Source organism: Phragmites australis, chromosome 9 (genome assembly GCF_958298935.1).
Source record: "Phragmites australis chromosome 9, lpPhrAust1.1, whole genome shotgun sequence".
NCBI lineage: Eukaryota > Viridiplantae > Streptophyta > Magnoliopsida > Poales > Poaceae > Phragmites > Phragmites australis.
Window position 1 is genome coordinate 940,736 of NC_084929.1, and position 21,278 is coordinate 962,013.

Genomic DNA, 21,278 nt, shown 5'->3' on the forward strand with positions numbered 1-21,278 from the left:
GCAACACCGCCTGTTACAAACTGCTCAATCCATGAACACTAAACAGAGGAGAAACCCTTCATTCGTAATGTTTGTTGTAGAAAAGACCATTTAACTTTATCATACACTTTCTCAAAATCTAGTTTAAGAATCACCCTACTAAGCTTTTTCCTATGCATCCAATGAATGGTTTTGTGAAGTATAGCTACCCCTTCTAAAATATTCCTTTCTGGCATAAATGCTGTCTGAAAAGGTCTCATTACCTTCTGCAATACCTCAACTATTCTCTTTGTAGCCACTTTAGTTAAGATTTTGAAGGAAACATTCAAAAGGCGAATTGGTCCGTACTGTTGTATTTTTTTCGCATCCTTAACTTTGGTAAGTAAAGTAATTATTCCAAAATTAAGTTTAGAAAGAGGTAAAACACCATTATGGAAGTCATCAAATCAGCCTTGATTACTTCCTAGAAAACTTGATAGAATTCCGCAGAGAACCTATTTGGACCTGGTGCTTTGTTGTGTTCCATTTGGAATATCGCCTCTTTGACTTCTTTTTCGAAAAAACCTTCCACAAGAATATCATTCTCTATATCAGAGACCTGAGGTATGTTCACTCTGCGAGTCTCAAGCATCAAAAAATGATTACTCACATGTGGACCAAAAAGGTCTCTATAATAAGTAGTGATATGTTCCTTAATTTCATCCCACCTGGTTAAAGTTCGACCACCATGTTCAACTAAAAATACCTTGTATTTCTATCACTCTCAAAAAGTTTCTCTATCTTAGAACGTTGGAACCATGCTATCTCTTCTTCTCTCAACAACTGGGCTATACTTGCTTTAAAACAACGCAACATATCATACTCTTCTGAACATAAAAAAAAATGTTCTCCGTCTTCCAGTCCAATTCATCTATCTTTTTAGAAAGCTCTTCCTTCATTCTTTTATCTCTGCCACACATGTTCTTTGCCCACCCTCTCAGATATTGTATAATTCTTCTAATCTTATACTGCCATTGTTCAATTTCATTAGCCCCCTTATATTCCTTGTCCAACACCTCTCGTACTTGCTCATAAAAACCTTCTTTCATCAGCCAACACAACTCAAACTTAAATAATTGTATGTTACTGCGATGAGAAGCATCTCTTGAGTCAAGTAGCAAAGGAGTGTGGTCTGAAATATCCCTAGAAAGCACCTGAACGGTGCATAAAGGATACTTCTGTTCCCACTCTGTGCTCACTAAAATTCTATTAAGCTTCTCATAGGTTGGAATCTCAAAAAAAATGGCCCAAGTGTATTGTCGCCCTGATAATTCGAGTTCTCTTAAATCTAAACTTTCAATAATGGCATTAAATATTGTATATATCAGGGATATACAACGATCATCCATATCCTACTCGATTCAGGGCTAGTTGTAGCCATCCCGAGAGGGCTCAATTGATCATGATTTCTGTTTTCTCTTTCTTTTCCAAGTAGGGTATGAAAATAAAATACAAGAAAACTAATTATATTAAATAGAGAATCTATCCCCTATTCGAGGAGGAATTACTAGATATTTGGGAGTCTAACAATTAGAAAAGATTATGTCTGTAAGAGTTCGGGTAGGTCACGTCCAAGTTCCCCCAACTATAAAAGAAGGGGAGGGGGCACATCTAAGACAAGCCAGTTCAAGTTAATAGAAGCCTTACAACAAGCAACTCACGCATTCAGATATCCGAAGTCGTGAGCCCCAAAAGCAAGTCTAGTTGGGTAGAACACCAACACCCAACGAAGATCCACGGCAGAAGCAACCCTCATCCGACTAGGCTTTAGCAGTAGTAATACATAGAAATCCGTCTAGTTCTTAGGATTAGATCAATACATATCCCCTTTGTACTTTGTGATCCTGAGAATAATCAAGGCAAGACAAGACGCATGGCTATTATCCAACTCAGCGGCTTGAATCTACATAAATATGTGTTCCTTTCTGCGATACACTTTGACGACCATGCAGGTATCCCTACTTTCATATTATAAACAACAGACAATCGTGCACAAATCCTCAACATGGTGGTAAGTGAGGACGGAGCATGGAGAGCACTCGAACTTCAATGGTGCAAGGGCACTCCAAATACAAGTGAGAGATCGTCTCTGGTCGGGTTGGGCACAAGGTGCATTGTTGTTGGTATGGTTACCCTATGAAGATGAGGTTATCTGGAGTGATAATTTTGTTTTGAATCAGGGTTCATGTAAAGTTTCTGCCTTGGCTTTCCAATTAATGTTTGTTGTGAATAGCACAAAAGAGCCCTTAAATTGTGCTGGATAAGCCGACTTTATTGAGTAGGAGTCATCACTCGTCCACCTCTAAGTGATGGTGTCAGAAATATCAGGGGAGAGATTAACATGTTGAAGTTATGAACAAAGGTCTATGAACACAACAATATCGATGGTGTTTCGCATAATAGAAACATGCTCTTAACATCATATGTTAGAATTGTATAAGACGTAGACGTGCAAAATATACACAACATATGCAAATAAGTAGAAGACAACAGCTTAAAGGAAGCACCGATCTTTATTAATTCTTTTCAGAATTACAATGTACAAGTTTTCATGTTACATCATTGTAAGAACTCAATCTCAGGTTCCTCTGTAACTCCTGTATCAGTCTCTGAATCAAGTAGCTGATACGCACATAATTCAATAGAATAATATCAAATACATACTTCAAACATAATAGTTACATGGACAAGCCAAACAATGGTCCCATGAACTGGGATTTCACGATAGACCGCCTAGGAATAAGGGCTACAGTGGAATAAAGCGAGGCAACTCAATGCCACACGCAATTTGGGTGCAGACACAACCTTAGACTTCAGCTCTTCATCTCTATCCGGGACGAGACTGAACTTCATCTCTTAATTTGAAAGCAACAAATTTGAGTACGGAAGGTACTCAGCAAGTCCTAGCACTACTTCAAGAGTTTGAGTAGATGCATAAGGGAGGTAATCAAGGAAGAAGCCGTATGGCTATAGTTTAGATGCAAAACTAGTTTTATATGCAGTATGAATTCAGGTGTAGCACTCAATTTAAAACAGTTAATCAAAGGCCAAGTTTGATTGATATTAAAGAGTTGCTGGCACTGAGGGAAAGTTATCCGTTCCCTAGTAGTTCCCATCTTTTTAGCTGGTTGATGCCTACTCCAATCAGTTTCAACTGCATACATTCGACCTTCTCCAAAATATGGGCACACTGCCCACTCACACGTCAAGTGATACGCACACCACAAATCTAACCATTGTGAATATGTAAATTCGCATGTTCGAATAGATTTACACTCTACAGAGGTTGTATAATGTACCCACATGATATGCTCAGTCTCCAAACCGTTATAAGCGGATGAGCAATTCAAACTGAGAAGCTTCAGTTACCTTTCTTTGCCAGACACTACTTCGAGACACCACAAGTGCTACATTTCTCATACTGGGTGCACTCCCACATTGACCAACACAGAGTGACTGGGTCGGTAAACACCCATGTAGAGCACCTGATAAATGCTTGGGTCTTCGTTGCTCCTCTGGCCTCCTAGTAAAATGCTCAACTTGGTCGGGAGATAGAAAAGTCAAATCCTTCTCATACAGAACATGTGGTTGCATGGAATGGCTTAGCACAATAGCTTAATGATTTAATCCTTATATGGCCACAGTAAGCATGTTCATCAGCAAACCTCCCCTGAGGACTTGCTTACCAGGAGGCATCCTTCCCAAAGAATACCCACAGGAGATAGCCTCCAACTTTCAAAGGACTACCCTGCTCACCCCGCTAAAGCGGTTTTCAGGGTTTTCTTAACACCACACCATTTTCCACCACACACGCCATCAATCACCTCTACACATTTCACTCATTTGAAAAGCAAGTGATCATAATAATAAGTGATTAAGTACTCTCCGAGGAGAGAGCAAGCGTCTCCGAAGAGAACAGAGTAACTAGCCCTAAGCATACTAGTTGACAAGGTTTCATCCAACATCACTATATCAGTTATTAGGAGTATTCTAAGGTTACTATTTGAATATTACGAGTAGTGATTGTAGTATGGGTCAATAAATGGGTTATAACTAACAATAACATTTAAACAGAAACTATTATATGGCATGCATGTATGACTACCAGGTTTTAGTTCGTCATTTTATTATATTGCAAACATAGGATCAGCATGATCAAGGAGTTAGGACTTGCCTTCATGTAGATATTTCTTTTGTTGACTGTCCTCATAACCCGGGCTTCTCGCCATACAGAACTTGCCCTCTGGCTCCCTTCAATCTTTTAGATTATGCAATCTATCGTTGATAAACAAATGAACGACTAAGGAATAAACCAACATAAAGCTAACTCATTAAAGCGAAAGAAGAACGCCGAAGCTAGTAGACCTACTCGGGCCATGGTTTTAGGGGAGACTCTACCGACAACATCTACTTCTATTCGAATACGAGGTATGAGAGTTAGGCATGGTAGCTACTAGGGTTTACTAGGAGTCGGTGAGCACATGTGAGCTGGTTTAACCTTAAGAACTAGGGTTCGACCTTCTAATCAAGGTTGCTACCTCTTATGGCCTATTGATTGTCTCTAGTTGCTCGGTAACCAGCTACTAACTAAGCTATCTTCTTATCCTACGAAGATCACATCTAGAGGCTAATTATAGATTTACCAAGTTAATCTACCTTAATGTTATTTAGCCTAAGGGTTAATTAGGTCTAACGGTGAAGCTTCTCGAATCTAAATAAACTAAAAAGGGTTATGGTCATTATCGATTAGGGCAGATAGATAGACTAGATCGATTACAATTTTAGATGAGTTATGGTAAAGAAAGCACTGGAATCGGAAATTGATCGGAGAACCTAATGCCTTTGGAAGATGGCTCGGAAGGATTAATTATGGACAAAGGAAGGAGTAGAATATTTCCTAGGAATATTCTTTAGATCCTTGGATAAGTAGATTCCGATTCAACTAACTAATTTTCGGAAGTAGGATAGATCACTTTGATAACGACGAGATCGGCGAATAGGCTTCACGGACTAGATTATCAACAAGGTTGATTGTCAGGTGGGGTTCTACTTTCTGGTGGCCAGTTGACAAGTCAAGGTTGACGGGCTAGGTTACATAACAGCCAAAAAGGTGTTGAGCTTAGCTTGGATTCACGAGTCGTCTGGCCGAACGACTATAGGGTTTTTTGCTGTGGGGCTTTGGTTATGGGCTGGTCTGCTGAATAGGCTGGGTGGCTAAGATCACGTAAAATACGTGCACGAAGTTGGCAAGGTGTAAGTGAGATGTGAAAACGTGCATTCGCACAACAGTAGTTTCGGCTTGGTGAGAGTATGATCGTGGTCGGCAGTGAATGAATAAAGGTGACGACAAGATAGCCATGGTTGATTAGCGAGATCTTGGACGAGATAATGGTGCATGCCTCGGTTATGGAGCTATGCAGTGAATCTAATGGAAAGTCTAAAGTGTTACTATATCTGTTCTCTTTTACTTATCGTTTAGTACATCGATACGATCTTCAATAAACATGTTTGATCATTATTTTTGACAACTACATCTTGATTAAAGTTGAGAAAAATGGATGATATCAAAGTATTTTTCATGACAAATTCACCACTACCATTTTTATATGCCAAATTCTAATAGTTTCGTGTATATTAGTGATCAAAATTTCTAAAGTTTGATTGCACGCATTCTAAGATGATATTTATTTGAGAAAAGAAGGTAGTAGAACACTAACAATGCCGAATGGATAGCCAAAGGAGTTCTTAAGATTATGAAATAGTTTCGGAAAATAGATCTAATTTTAGATGAATGTGAGAGACTCGCCTGATTTGGAATTCGAACAGAGAAGATATGGGTTCCAGAATATAGATTACAATTCATTAGGAAATAAAAAAAAAGAAATATCCGTGAAATATTTCTTGGTTTAAATTAATTTTGGAAAACCCAAAATGTACTGTCTAGTGGACCCACTGAAAGTCAACTGCCAATGTTCAATAGTTTTTTTTTTTGACTCTTCACCACTGAATACAGTTGTAGTATCTGAACATGAACGCGCGCACTCACCCCACACACACGAACCCACACTACACACACCTAACATGTTAGCCCTACAACTACACGCAGCTTGAAGAAAGTGTTCATCCGAAGATCACCAAGACCCAACGAGAATCCCGTAGACGACGAGCACATCGTAATCCTTTCTGTAGTACCACGCCTGAGAAACTGAGAAGCCGAAATAAATCGGAGCCCCCGTGCGTCACCCAGGCTTCGAGCCCAGGTGGGTTCGGCTCACACCCGAGCCACTGCCACCGTGCCGAAGGCACGTTCGCACGTTCAATAGTTGACCTTGAGAGGTGGTCCTTGTGAGTGGGTCGAAGGTGGTCTGGGTTCGGGTTGGACTGGGCCAATATTGGACTAAGAATTTTGTGGTCCAACTAGATGATTTCGGCCCCAGTCTACGAACCGAAACTAGATGGGCCAACACACGCCTACGTATGGTCGACTTCTGGACTGGACTGGAATAGCAAGCTTCGATATTAGGCCGGAGCCTTTCACTGGTCTCTGCGTTCCAAACTAACAGAGGGAAGGGTTGACGAGAGGAAGAGCAGGGCTCGTGCACTACTCATATAGCGGCTGGCCATGGACGAGCTCTGGGAGCTCGAGCCGGCGGTGAGATACTGATCGAGACGTTCCAGGATAAAGCAAAATAGGTTCCCACGGTCGAGACGAACACGCTGGCGGCGACGGTTTCGCGAGATGGCGGCCGGCAAATCTACTGCTGTGAAGGTCTTTCTTGCAAGCCAAAGGGCCACGCTCTCTCTTGAGCCGCGCCCCGACTGCGCGATCTTTCTACTAGCTACACGAGAGAACGCGAGCGCCGTTTACAACGCGGATTCGCAAGCTTAAAGAGGTCGGAGTTGGGCGAGGATACTCACCAGACCGGGAGATCGATGGCGGCAAAGCCTTCGGCCGACGTCGACGTCGTTCCCTGATTTGCGGCCGCAGGCGGCTGCCGAGCCAAGCTGGTGGTCTGGCCGGCTTCGCGAGGAGGTGTGGCACGCGGTAGAGCGGCACGCCGGCGGAGACGCGCACTTCAGGCGGTGGCGCGCACCGGTGCGGTCAGGGTGATGATGGCCCGTGCGGCGCAACGCAGGGGCTGTAGAGGACGCCAGGGTGTTTGCTTGTGGGCGAGTGCGGCTCAGAGAGGTGACGAGGTGTGCAGGCACGCGTGCTGGGCGCGGGCACTCAAGGCGCTGACCTCGCGCGCGCGGAGCGCTTGCGCGTGCTGGTGCGTTCCAACGCCGGCGCTCAGCACGGTGTGCTTCGGCGGCTCCAGGATAAGGAGGCCACGAGCCCACGACACGGGCGTGAGCAGAGAAGGCACAAAGTGGGAGTACCACTTGGGAGAGAGAGAGGGCGTGCTGCAGCGTTTGAGGTGGAGGAGCGCTGCTGTTCTGATTGGTTTGGGAAGAAGAAAGAGGAGAAGTTACTTTGGGATAAGATGAGCAGCGGTGGATCTGCAGCTGCTGCTCCCGTGAGAAGGAATGGGGAGAGATGAGGTGGTGTTGCTGACAAGGTCTTTCCGCAAGCGAGCGTCGAGGTCAGGAGAGCGATGGACATGACCGGCGTCGCGGCGGCTGCGGACAGCCCGGGTGCGTCGGCAGCGCGGCCGAGCCGTTACGAGTCGCAGAAGCGGCGGGACTGGCAGACCTTCGGGCAGTACCTGCGGAACCACCGGCCGCCGCTGGAGCTGTCCCGGTGTAGCGGCGCGCACGTGCTGGAGTTCCTGCGCTACCTGGACCAGTTCGGCAAGACCAAGGTGCACGCACCGGGGTGCCCCTTCTTCGGCCACCCATCACCGCCGGCGCCGTGCCCGTGCCCGCTCAGGCCGGCGTGGGGCAGCCTCGACGCGCTCGTCGGCCGCCTCCGCGCCGCCTTCGAGGAGCACGGCGGCCGGCCCGAGGCCAACCCCTTCGGCGCGCGCGCCGTCAGGCTCTACCTCCGCGACGTCCGCGACAGCCAGGCCAAGGCGCGCGGCATCGCGTACGAGAAGAAGCGCCGCAAGCGCCACCCGCCGGCACACAAGCAGCCGAAGATGCAGCTGCAGCAGGACCAGCACCACTTCGCGCCCGTCCCGGCGATGGCCGAGAGACGCCTCGAGGTGCCGGACTCGGCGCTGCACTTCTTGATCCCGCACGCGCACTTCCTCCACGGCCACTTGGCGCTGGCCACGGACTCCACCGACCCGGCAGCGGGCGGTGTCGGCAGCACCGGGGAGGACATGGTGCTGGCAATGGCGGCGGCGGCCGTCGCCGAGGCTCACGCGGCCGGGTGTTTGATGCCGCTGTCCGTGTTCCACTAGCAATCTTAGCTTCACTGCTCCCATGGGCGTACCAAGATTAAGTAGGCGTAAGTATGCAGGTTTTGCTAATGGCGATCGATGTTGATCTGGTCGCACCATTTGATCATCTTCGGCCTCATTTGTATGCGCGCGCCCGTGCATTGTGTAGTTCTACTCTACCGCATCAACTGCTCCTGGCTTTCGGGTATAATCTGTGTTCGCGATGTTAGAATGGCAGGATTAATTAGGGGCTTTGTTAATTATCCATGAATTCGTCCTTGTGATGATTTCATGTACTGTAGCCGAACAATGGACTTAAATTTAAATTCGTACATACTTTTCACTTGGTTGTCCTACTTACTTTCATGTGGCTCATTACCATTCTTTATTTGCGTCTTAAAGTTTATTTTATGATTTTGTGGAGTACTCAAAATTTAAAACGCAAATATGGTAATCAACTAAAATTAAGTGAGGATGAAACTTAACCAACCACTTGGGGCTCAAAATTCAGCTCCTTGAAACAAGAACACAAGAATCAATGGTTCTCCTGAGAGCTTTTTACCTCTCGTAAAAGAAGAGGTATTGACGAGTACCGTTGGTTTAAGTAAATATTGTTATCTTCTAAGGACGAAAGGCGTATCACGTGAATTTTGTGAATCTGATTGGTTTTCCGTAGATTTGCTGTATATCTAATTGTATGAAACTAAGATGACATTTCCCTTCGGAAAAAAACCAGGATGACATATTGATGTGCATCATCCATCCCAGTGACGGATCCAGACAAACAAAGAAGGTAGGATGAACTTTAAGAAGAAATTAAAAAAATACCTTAATTAAGACAATTGGTAGGCGAGGCGAAAAGATCCCCAACATAAATTGATAAAACCATATGAACCTACAAAATGAAAAAGAACCAAAGGTAAATATATATGTAATTATGCAAATATACCAAATATAACCAAAGACAATAGAAGTAACTAAGTATAAAAATTTACGGAAACACAATCATTAATTATGTCTAGAACTAGAAGGCTTAGGCAAATTCATCTTCCTTGTTTTCATGTCTTGAAACCGGTTTTTAATGGCATTAGAATCTAGTCTTCTGAATAAATCCCGCTCAATATAACACAACATTAAGTCATTGAGCCAATCATTGCATATCCTGTTGCGCAAATCAGTCTTGATGATGTTCATGGCCGAGAAGACTCTTTCAACAGATGCTGTTGCAACTGGTAGTACCAATGCTAACTCAATAAGGTGGTACACCAATGGAAACACAATATGTCTTTGGGTTTGTACCATTTTCGTTGCTAGACTTGCAAGATCATGACAACCAATAAAATCTTCAACTCTTCGAACATGAAGAATGAATGTTTCAAGTTGATCTTTTATAACTGCACGATCGCTGATAGAGAAATCTATGTCATATATCTCCGTAAGTCTAGCAATCTTGTGCACATCAAATTTTGAGAAACTATCTCTTGGATCAAGACAAGAAAAATATATAAGCAACTCTGAAGATAGCTCACTGAAACGATGAGTCATCTCTGTGTTTATAGCATCAAGAGCTACATAAAAGGTGTCAACACGATAATGATGGTCTTGAGTGACACTGATCTTACTTCGTCTTGATTGGCCCTATCTTGGTACTATTTCATCCATATTTGAAATTGGTATCTCATTTTGTTTACAAAATATTTTGACTTCCGCAAACAATGGCTCCCAACCATGATTCCTCAAGTTAAGCAAACGTGCTTTCACATCAATCAGTAATGACATGGCCTCAACAATATTTTGATCCTTTCTTTGCAAGAGTAGAGATAACTCACTTGTAATATGAAAAAATTTCAACATCATCTTCATAATGAACACAAAGTTGAAGCTCTCTATTATTCTCATCAAACCACCCGCTGATGTTGGATTTCGGGCACCTTCCTGTACAAGCCCTAGCACCTCTATCACTGCAACCCACATGGATTCAATACAGATTAAAGTTTTGTAATGAGAACCCCATCTAGTATCCCCGGGTCTGGCCAAGTTAGTTTCTTGATGTTTCCCTCTTCCAGAAAAAATATCACCGCTATCTAACTTGGCCAATAAATTCTCACGGTGCTTGCTAGATAATAAATTCTTCCTCTTGCAAGATGCACTAGTTGTGGTCACAATCATATTAACATATTCAAAGAACTCATGAATAGATGTGCAACTACCTACGACAGAAACGACTACCAATTGCAATTGATGTGCAAAACAATGGACATAGAAAGTATACGGGTTCTCATCTCTAATAAGTTTCTGAAGACCATTGAATTCACCTCTCATATTCGAAGCTCCACCATACCCCTGCCCTCGAACTCTTGCAATGTCCAAACCGTGTGTAGAAAGCAACTCAAATAAAGCTCCTTTCAATGCATCTGATGTTGTTTCTGTGACATGCTTAAGACCCAAAAATCTTTCTATAACCTTTCTTTCCTTATTCACGAACCTATGCACCATCACAAACAATTATTACAACATCAATATATCACACACCCAATAATATCATAATTTAACAAATAAATAAGATCACAAACCTCACAATCACGACCATCTGCTCCTTGATTGATATATCATGAGATTCATCGATAAGAATAGAGAAATAACCATCACCAATATCTTTCTTTATCTCTTTGGTTATCTCCTGTGCACAACTCTTTGCAAGGTCCTTTTGAACTGATGGTGCAAGCATACGAACATTTTTAGGACATAACTCCTCAAATGCAATCCTCACTTCCTCATTTCTTTTTTTTACCAATCAATCATCTCTAGAAAATTACCCTTGTTCGATAAAGAAGAAGATTCATCGTGTCCACGGAATGCATGACCTTGCATTAGGAGATAGCTTGCACAATCTAAAGATGCAGTCAAACGGATTTCATATTTGGCTTCTGATTCCTTACTATGAGTCATCACCTTATATGACACACTAGCCTTTTGATTTTTGAAATCTTCGCATGCTGTTCTAGCTTTATTGTGGGTACTATTAGGCCCACCAACATGTTCAGGTAATGATTTATATGCATTCTTTCAATTTCTAAATCCTACTTTTGAAAATACATCATACCCGAAATGAGACTCTGAGGGATCATATCTAAAAAGATAGCAATAGAAACAATAAGCTGCATCCTTCTCCACACTATATTCTAGCCAATCATATTTAGTAAACCATGCTGCACAAAAAGTCCTTAAATTTTTACCAAACTGTTTTTTGGGGAAAGTATGTCCAATTGGTTGAGTCGGACCCTTCAACACATAAGCTCTTCTAACTTCATCTCTAATATCATGATCAAATTCATCTATTGGAATACGAAGTCCCGGATCGGCAATAATAAGCTCTTGCCTAAATTCTTTAATACCTTTGTATTCTATCCGAGAAGTTGCAGGAGCAGGAGTAACAACTACTATATCATTTTCTGCATCACAGTCTTCACTAACTCTACTCTCCCTCGTATTTTGGGTATTCAAAGATGTTGGTTTGAAAAATCTCTTCATTATTTATATCTTAATATTCTGCGAAAGAAATGCTAATGTTATAGGAGAAAAATACAAAATAGAATTCACCTCTATGGATCAATTAATCTAAATGGCTCAATATAAAAATCTTAATTTATCATTTCACCTCACAGGCTCACACCAGCTCAGCACAGCACGCGCTCGGCGCTCCCAGTCCTGCGCGCTCCCGGCCGCACTTCGCAGTGGCGCAGTCCACAGCACAGCACGTCAGCACGCACAGCTGCGGACCGCCCCTGGCCGGCTGGCCCCTGCACAGCACAGCCCGCCGCGCGACCGCCCGCCGCGCCGCGCTCACAGCCGCCCGCCCGCCGCAGGCTCGCCCGCCCGCCCGCCCGTCTCGCTCCCGGCCGCCGGCGCCGCGCCCGCCCGCCGCAGGCTTGCCCGCCGCGCTCCCGACAGGCGCGCCCGCCCGCCCGCCTCCCCGCCGCTGCCCGACGCGCTCCCGACCGCAGCGCCCGCCAGCCGCGCTCGTGAGTCGCGGCCGCCCGACGCCCCGCCGCCCGTCGCACTCCCGGCCGCAGCGCCTACCCACCTGGCCGCCCGACGCCCCGCCTGGCACGTGGCGCCTGCCCCGCCCGCCGCCCGGCCGCCGCAAGCCCGCTGCCCGTAGCCAGTCCGCAACACGCCAACACGCACTCGACTGCGCACTCGGGACTCGGCAGGGAGATTAGGGTTGCTGAATTTGTGGGCTGCGAAATTGCTTGGGCCACTCGTGACTCAACTAATGGGCCTCACGGAGTCACGAGCCAGGAGCTCGGGCGGCCGCCCAGGCTCGCCTTGATGGTGGATCCGCCCCTGATCCATCCTATATGTAGTTCTGAGTTTTGAGTATGCATAATGCATCGGTGTTTAGTTGCTGATCTAACCGAGTCCACCAAAGGACGAATGAACACATGAATATACCCATCGAGTGATCAGATCGATCAGGGATCGTTCGATACCTTCAAATAAAACGGGCGGATGTTTTCTTTTATTCAAAAGGAAATAGAAGTCTCGATAGATCATCTTGTCTCGCATAACGGTGCTACAAATAGTTGGGTCAATGGTCATGTTGAGAGGCTGTGGTCTTGTCTTCTCGTGGTGAACAAAGCTAGTGTGCCCTCCTGTGCTCAGTGCTTGCTTTGTGCTTTATGTAGAGCACTAGATATCACAACACCTCTTTGGAAACCTCGGCGCAAATGGACAGATTTTGGTAAGAAAAAAAAATTATAAGGCTCGGTCTTAAGAAACTCTCTCTATCATCGTGACATATGTCATTTTTTATGTGCAGCTGTTGAATAAAAAAAAACAATATAGATCAGATCTGATAAGAATCTTTCTCAACTGAGTCTTATAAAATTTCTTCCCTTATGATAATATACTGAGCTGCAGTGTCGTACTGGGTCTCTTAGAACATTTGGGTCTCTCAAATCATTTTAGGGAAACTTTGGGATAAAATAAATAAATGGATGTCCTTACCGTTAAAATGACCTTTGAGATTCGTGCTCGAGCTTTGTTTTGTGCGGCGGTTGGAGAGAGGTTCCAGTGTTGTCCTAATTCAGTCAATCCAGCATTCCAGCTAGGTCTGAGCTAATCGGGCGCCGACGTTTCTCACAAGGTAGTGCGTGCGAGCGTATATGATGCGAAATTTTCACTAGGCTTTGGGCACACGTAGTTTGTAGGATTATTTTATTTATATTAAAATTTGTGTTGAAGAAGATGAAAAAAAATTATTGTGTAAATAAGAAAAATTAACAAATTAATAAATATTATATGAGATAGATAGACGATTAAGATAAAACTATTATCCACAAATTCATATGGATTGGCTTCTTCTGCTTCGTCTTAACCAGTCAACCACTGACCAAAACATTCCACTTGAGAGGAGGAGACCGGAGTGCATCATCGGATCCATCCATGCAAATGGAATCCTTCCAAGGTGGTCCTCAGATAGATAAAGAATGAGTTCTGGGGTCAGAAATCGCCGGCTTCAATTTTCCAAGGTAATGTCCCACTGATGTGATGCAGTCTGGCGGAGAGGGAAAGAAATGAATTGTATTATTTCAGGAGTTCTACGTATTTGACATGAATATACTCTCACGCTTCACAGAAGATATGTACAGTACAGCGATGTTGCTGCTAAAAACCCACGACGACCTTACAGGTTTTAGGTACCCAGTAAACACAGACATAAGCAATATTTTCTACCCATCACTTTTCGCGAGCACGAATCGAATAACTCAATTTACGTCACGGATCGGGTACGGATTCACTTCGCCCACCCGACCTCACTTGTTGCCACACGTCCATCAATCACCACATCAAAAAAAAAAAAGGTCGCGTCTGTATTCCAAACCCTGCTGCATGGGTGTCTGAGTCCCATGCCTGCAAATGGCATGCATTCAGGAAGCAGCGACGAGGGCCGTTGATATTGCAAGTCTTGTCACCGGATTCACCTCACGTCACACTATCTGCTCAGACGTGTCAAACAAGCTAGCCAAGTCTAGTTGCGAATTCGCTGCTATCAGATATAGTCCTGTGATATTTGGAATAATTATAAAAAAAGATATAAGTGTAAGGAAAAAACTGTCTATTCTTTATTTATTTGTGTTTATAATGAGGGGTGCTGCTTCGTACATATAGTGCCAAAAACCTCTAAGAGATAAAATTGAATCTTTCAAGAGATCAAGACGGGCCTATATTCGGTTATGAAACTCCAGGTTTCCTAACACTCCCCCTTAGCACTTCTCGGGAAATGCGTATGTCTCATCAAAACTCCCTAAAAACCTAATGGGAAAAATTAGGACAAAGAGTACATAACTCGTGACATAGTTATACGAATTGCCTCGTTAAAAGCCTTAACATGAGAAACTGCAAGAAAACTCATCTAAGGGAAAAAGAGTACAATTCACCCAAAATACTTCATATAATCTTCATGATTAACTTTGGGCACTTAATCTTCTTGACTAAGATTTAATTCTTAATATCAGTATTATGTGAAAATTCTCCCCTTGAAATATGCAACTCTCTAAGCCTCATCATCCCAATGCCACGAACACATCTTTCAAAACTAGGTGCAGGGAGAGATTTAGTGAATAAATATGCAAGATTTTCACATGACTTGGTATGCATTACCTTTATTTTATTTATTTTATGCAATTCGTGAGCATAAAAGAACTTGGGGTTGATATGTTTCGTTAAGTTGCTTTTCACATATCCCGACTGTACTTGTGTAACACATGCAGCATTATCTTCATAGATAATGGTAGAGGTGTTAGTAGTATTCAAACCACACGACTGTTGGATATGATTGATCACTCTTCTAAGCCATGCGCATTCCTATGCGGCTTCATATAAAGCTATTATTTCTGAGTGGTTCGTTGAAGTAGATACAAAACTTTGCTTCGACGATTTTCAAGATATTGCAGTTCCACCACATAAGAAAACATAGCCTGTCGGTGAATTAGGAATCGGGGGTCCCCGAATCCCGAGACCAGGCCAGCAATCCGCCACGTGGCGCCATCCCGCGGAGTCTCCTCCGCAAGGTAAAAAAGATTATTTATTCTATTCGGAATTGAACATCACTCTGTATGTCGGAACATTTATTTTTCGCGAGTACTGAGTCATACCCTTCGGGTATGGCAGCAAACGCATCAAGGAATTTGCTTTTACCCTTCGAACCATATGCGAGCTCTAACCCATTGTAGGTTCTTAACCTTTTTGTGCATCTATTTAACACATGCATGAAGATGAGGCTAAGAGTACCTGCCCCCGCACCGAAGGCAAATGAGACCTTCGGAATACATTAATGCATTTAAGTATTTATTCATCATGTCCACATACCGAACATACATCGATTATATTGTGTATCTCGTCCCTAGAAAGGGGTGCGAAGCACCTATGGTCCTGCAGGACAGGAAGTCGAAGTGCCGCTGGTCCTTCGGTAAATGCAGCGCACCAATCAACTTAAAAGGCAGGCGAAGACCCGCCAACGAGGACCGAGGTGCCGCTAAGCTTCAGGTAAAAGCAACACTCCACTCAGACCTCGGACACTATGTTGGCACTTTCGACATCGACTCAAAAGAGTCGTATTCGCCTCCGTCGACTCCGACTACATCGACTAGAGGGGCTTCGGTCGCGACTACTTCGCTTTGTCCACGACAACTTCGCCTCCGTCGACTCCGACCACGTCGACTAGAGGGGCTTCGGCCACAATGACTTCGCCTCCGTTGACTCCAACCACGTCGACTAGAGGGGCTTCGGCCGTGATGACTTTGCCTCTGTTGACTCCGACTACGTTGATCAGAGGGGCTACGGCCGCGATGACTTTGCCTCCGTCGACTCCGACTACGTCGACCAAAGGGGCTTCGGCCACGACTACTTCGCTTCGGCCGCGATGACTTCGCCTCCGTTGACCAGAGGGGCTTCAGCCGTGATGACTTCGCCTCCGTCGACTCCGACTATGTCGACCAGAGGGGCTTCGGCCGCGACTACTTCACTTCGGCCGTGACGACTTTACCTCCGTCGACCATGACCGCGTCGACCAGAGGGCCTTCGGCCACGACGCCTTCACCTCTGTCGACTTCGCCCCCCTTCTACGTCGACAGAGGGACTTCGACCGCGACCACCTACCCTTCGTCGAATTTAACGTCGACAGAGGGGCTTCTACCGCGACAACCTCGCCTACGCCAAACTCGATTATGGCAACCGTGCGGCATCCATATCACTCATGAACACCGGCTAGAGGGGCTACGGGGGTACCCAGGTTAAAATCCCGTCCTGGGTCCCAAGAGTTTGGCCGGCGAACGTGAGCAGAGGCGCATGAACATCATTGACTTCAGCGAGCCACGACAGCAGCCTTAGACCTCTACTTCGTCGACTACGTGAGGCCGCGCCTGCCGAAGCCTCGGCAACAGGCTTTGCCAAGACCCCCTTCGCCGAGCAAGACGAAGATATACCTTCGACTTCGGCTACAGAGGAGGAAGCACCTTCGCCAGGGGTCGAAGACCCCTTCGCTAGGTAGGACAAAAAGCATAGTTCTTAGAATGTATCTAACTCTGGCAGTTATGTAAAGGGAAACCGGTGCCATGTACATGCTCTTTTCTTCATGCCCTTTTTTCCTATCGGATTTTTAGGATTGAGTTTTTAGCGAGACGTATATATAAACAGTAACAAGTGATCCCCTCCTTCAATCAACCCCTCGCATAGTAAGTGTGTGTGGAGTGAGTGCACGCGTTCATATTCAGATACTACAGTTGTATTCAGTGGTGAAGAGTAAAAAAAAAAACCCTCGCATACACCAAAAAGTGGTCCCCTCCTTCGATCAACCCCTCGCATACTGCGTACGCACTGTTTGTTGATCAACTTTTCGATCAACAAGTTGCTTCTAGCAGCATAGCAAGTGGTGGCCATTGCTTTTGCTTTTGCTTGCATAGCACTAGACCGGTGGGCCCCGCCCCACCTCCTATTTAAACACCGCCTCCTCAGTCCTCGCCCACCCTCTCTACTCTCAATCACCAATTCAATTCACCTGGGCACAAGAGAGAAGCGAGAGAGCACAAGACAGCGGAGAGAGAGCACAAGACAGGAAGGATGGGCTCCCGATACGAGGTTGAGGTCACCGTGGGCTCCGCGCGCGACCTCAAGAACGTTAACTGTCGCAACGGCGACCTCAAGCCCTACGCCGTCCTCTGGGTCGACTCCGGCGCCAAGTGCTCCACCCGCGTCGACCTCGACAACGGCGACAACCCCGTCTGGGACGACAAGCTCCTCGTCCCGCTCCCGCCCTCCGTCACCCGCCTCGAGGACGCAGTTCTCTACATCGACGTCGTCCACGCCAACGCCGCCGAGGGCGTCAAGCCCCTTGTCGGATCCGCGCGCCTCCCGCTCCGCGACGTCCTCAACCGTCCCTCGGGGCGCCCGCACGGACGCCTCGACGTCCGCGAGGCCGCGCGGTACTACGACCCCAGCCCGTTCCCGGCGCCCTACGGCAACCCCGCCGGCGGCTCGCGCGACCCCTACTACGCGGCCCCGCCGCCCTACGCCCCTGTCAGCGCCGGGTACGGCCAGCCGGAATACGCCGCGCCGCCGGCCGGTTACCTCCTTTCCCCGCCGGAGGTGCGTACGTCTTCTTCCCCCTTCTCCTTTATTTGCTCCCCAAGCAACAACCGGTTCCTTCCAGCTCTACTACTAGTAGTATATCCCCATTTCGTTTCGCATCCGTTCCTGTCCGTACAGTCCGAATCCCTCGATTCGGGCGTAGCGGTTTCTCTCCGATTTGCTGCCCCGTGCTGTATTCTGAATCTGGAGCTTACTTTGCCTCACGTGCTTGCGATTTCAAAGGGATTTGTGTGTGTGTGCGCGTGTATCAATTTGGGGGAACGTCACAATTTGATTGGAACCGAAACAGGATTATCCTTACATGACAAAAAAAGAAAGAATTTGCAAAAGCCATTCAGATCCCACTCTATCATTGCTATTATCATAGTTTTCGTTTCCCCATTGTTGTGCTAACAAAATGTTTACAGACCGAGGCGACGATGCGGCGGACGGGGGCGCTCCTGGCGATCACATCAGCGTCCGCGCTCGTGCCCTTCACCACGGTTGTGGGGAGCATGCATGTCATGCTGATGCTTGCCCTTTTTGTCACCTTGCTTCTCGGCTGCGCCATGGTGCTCCTCTCCCCGGCGTACCGCGACGTCGCCGTGGTCGCAGTGCGTTCCCTGGAGATCTTGGCCGCGCGGGCGCGCGCGGCCACGGGACTGCGGTGGGCCGGGCTCGCCGTCATCATGTTCTACGCGGCCGGCAACCTGCGGGCGGAGGCGGCAAAGGGGGCGTCGGTGGACAAGGTCAACGGCTTCATCCTGTTCCTGGTGTTCTTGGCGGGAGTTTGGACGGTCAACCTGTCCATGCTCACGAGGAGGGGTTCCCGGCCGCCGGCGGGGCCGGTGGCGGCGGCGGAGAGGTAAAAGAAAAGCGACATGGTGCCTAGATCTGCTTCAAAAGGTTGGGAATATCTTATGCTCTGTTTTGACTTATCTGAAGTTCAGTCGTCTTATCTGATAATAACTTGACGCGTTACTCTGTCTTAGGAATATCTTATGCTCAGGCCTGAGTCCGAAGATTACGGCGAAAGTCTATTAGTATTCTGAGAAATGGTGGTTGTGTCGTAAATAAAAAAGTATACGGAGACATCAGAGCAGTAGTATTTTGACGATTGAGAGATGACAGTTTGCTATTGAGATGTATTCAATTATTCACAAGATGACATACGCCGTTTAATTAGTTCATGGTCAGTGTCGAGTTGCCGTGTCAGTGACCTCAATCCGGTTGTTGATGTTACCGTTTACGTAAGTAACATCAACGGCGGTGAACATGTTTATACTTTGTGAGTTTGCTTAAACAAATGCAAGCGGAGAGGAGCTCTGCTCTGCATTTATACTTTGTTGATGTTGCCGTGTCTGCCCATCAGGCCTCTTCTTATTAATATAACGTTCTTATTAATATAAAGTGCAGCTCTCCTGTCGGTTCATTTCGACAGATTTTGCCGTGTCGGTGCTCTGCTTTTACTTTGTCGAGTTTATACTTTGCTGCCTTGCCGGTCGCCGAGGATCGAGACAGCGCGTGAACGGTGGAACATCCTGAGGGCGGCGGCGCAACCACCCACACGTCTCCATTGTCACGTTAAAAAGTGGTTCCCCTCCTTCAATCAACCCCTCGTATACCGCATACGCACAGTTTTGATCAGTCATATTTATCCCAACCGTGCACACCTGCAAGTTATAGAAAGCGATTAACCACTTCGATGAGGAATCCACGAGACCTAGCTACTCCCTCTGGTTGTAAATGTAGGTTATTTTAGCCTCCTCAACTATTCTCTAAATATAAGTCATTCTCGAACTTTCATGCACTTTTTTCTCTCTTTTTCCTATCTTGCTCTTGTTTAATAAATGCTACTACTCTCACAAATGAATGAGTTATCTTTTCCGATGCAGAATAAATGAAGGACAACAAGGTCATTTGATCTACTTTCTTAATCCTTGTGCACAAGTCTAAAACGACCTATATTTGTAATCGGAGGGAGTAGTTGATAAGCTGTTATTTTTTAAAAAAAATGAAAAAAGTTTTGACATTTTGCATCCTAGATGCATACACTACTTGTTGCATTATTGTATTATCCCAGCTTAAAGTTGACAGTGAAATAAAAAGAAGAATAAATTGTAACGAGATTACATGACTTTATTCGACACATAATCTCTTATTAAACCTCCAGCCATTCTTGACGAAAAGCTCTATAGCTACCCCTTCAAATTCTGGCAAACCAGTCTGATATCTTTTCTTATATCCTCCTTTTGTAACAATCTCCAAAATCTGAACCAATAGATGTTCTTGAAGAATGCTTGTTAAAAAAAATTTGTTTTATTAAAGAACATATCATTGTGGCATAGCCAAATCGTCCAAAATAGAGCGGCTACTCCAACCAGAATTATGTTCTTTTTATTAGCTCATATGACACTCATCCAACCACCTATAATATCATTCATGTTCCTAGGCATAGGAATTTCTAAAACAATCTGTATAATTCGCTAGATTAACTTAGCAAAGTGACACTTAAAGAATAGATGATCTATACTCTCATTGAGATTGCAAAAGTTGCATTTGAGGTTTCCATTCTAGTTTCTTTTGATCAAATTATCTTTGATCAAAATTACACCTCTTGATAAGTACCACAAAAATATCTTTATTTTGAGTAGGAGCTTAAGCTTCCAAAGCATACGTGACATGGAGTAGAAGGGTCGATGGATCATCATGGACTGTACAGAAAATTAGCCATTGGCATGTAGGCCCCGATCGAAATGTATCCGTTTCATTTGTTATGTCAACATGTATTAATTTAGATACTAACCTCTGTCAGGCAATTAATTTGTCGCCAATAATAGGTCTACGGAAAAAAAAATTATTTAGAGGTATTGATCTCATTACCTCCGCTACCGTGTTTTGTTTTCTCCTTACTATGTTGTAAAGAGAGGGGAATTGGTCACAAAGAGGATTTGCTCCCAACCACGTATCTTTCTAGAATCTTGTTTGAGTTCCACCTTGTATTTGGAATGAACCCTATTTAAGAAATTTCCTCTTAACTTTCATTAACCCTTTGCCCCCAACCACGTATCTTTCCAGAATCTTGTTTGAGTTCCACCTTGTATTTGGAATGAACCCTATTTAAGAAATTCCCCCTTAACTTTCATTAACTCAAACCAGAAATGCGAATCTTCTGGCTTTCCTTCTACTTAGGTAAGAGCTTTCGTACCAAGTTACTTATTCCTTAGTAGTCGTTGCCAAACACCATCATCATTTAGTAATTTAAAATGTCACTTACTAAGGAGGCAAATATTTTTTTATCATGAG

The 21,278-nt window shown here is 45.2% G+C and overlaps 2 protein-coding genes across 2 annotated transcripts; both read left to right on the forward strand.

Moving 5' to 3' along the window:
* Positions 1-7,613: 7,613 nt before the first annotated feature.
* LOC133928295 (protein G1-like1) lies at positions 7,614-8,611 on the forward strand. The gene has a single exon (XM_062374557.1). It carries the CDS (start codon positions 7,614-7,616, stop codon positions 8,361-8,363), a length of 750 nt encoding a protein of 249 aa, XP_062230541.1. The 3' UTR covers positions 8,364-8,611.
* An 8,774-nt stretch (positions 8,612-17,385) lies between these two features.
* Positions 17,386-19,175, forward strand: LOC133928297 (uncharacterized). Its single transcript, XM_062374560.1, has 3 exons — positions 17,386-17,990; positions 18,401-18,878; positions 18,965-19,175. Exons 1-2 carry the CDS (start codon positions 17,466-17,468, stop codon positions 18,839-18,841), a joined length of 966 nt encoding a protein of 321 aa, XP_062230544.1. The 5' UTR covers positions 17,386-17,465; the 3' UTR covers positions 18,842-18,878; positions 18,965-19,175.
* The last annotated feature ends 2,103 nt before the right edge of the window (positions 19,176-21,278 follow it).

What these genes read in the sequence shown, in the direction of transcription:
- LOC133928297 (XM_062374560.1), top strand. Translation starts at nt 17,466, where the DNA reads ATGGGCTCCCGATACGAGGTTGAGGTCACCGTGGGCTCCGCGCGCGAC. An exon ending in ACCTCCTTTCCCCGCCGGAG is followed by an intron (nt 17,991 to 18,400) that starts GTGCGTACGTCT and finishes AAATGTTTACAG; the next exon opens with ACCGAGGCGACGATGCGGCG.
- LOC133928295 (XM_062374557.1), top strand. Translation starts at nt 7,614, where the DNA reads ATGGACATGACCGGCGTCGCGGCGGCTGCGGACAGCCCGGGTGCGTCG.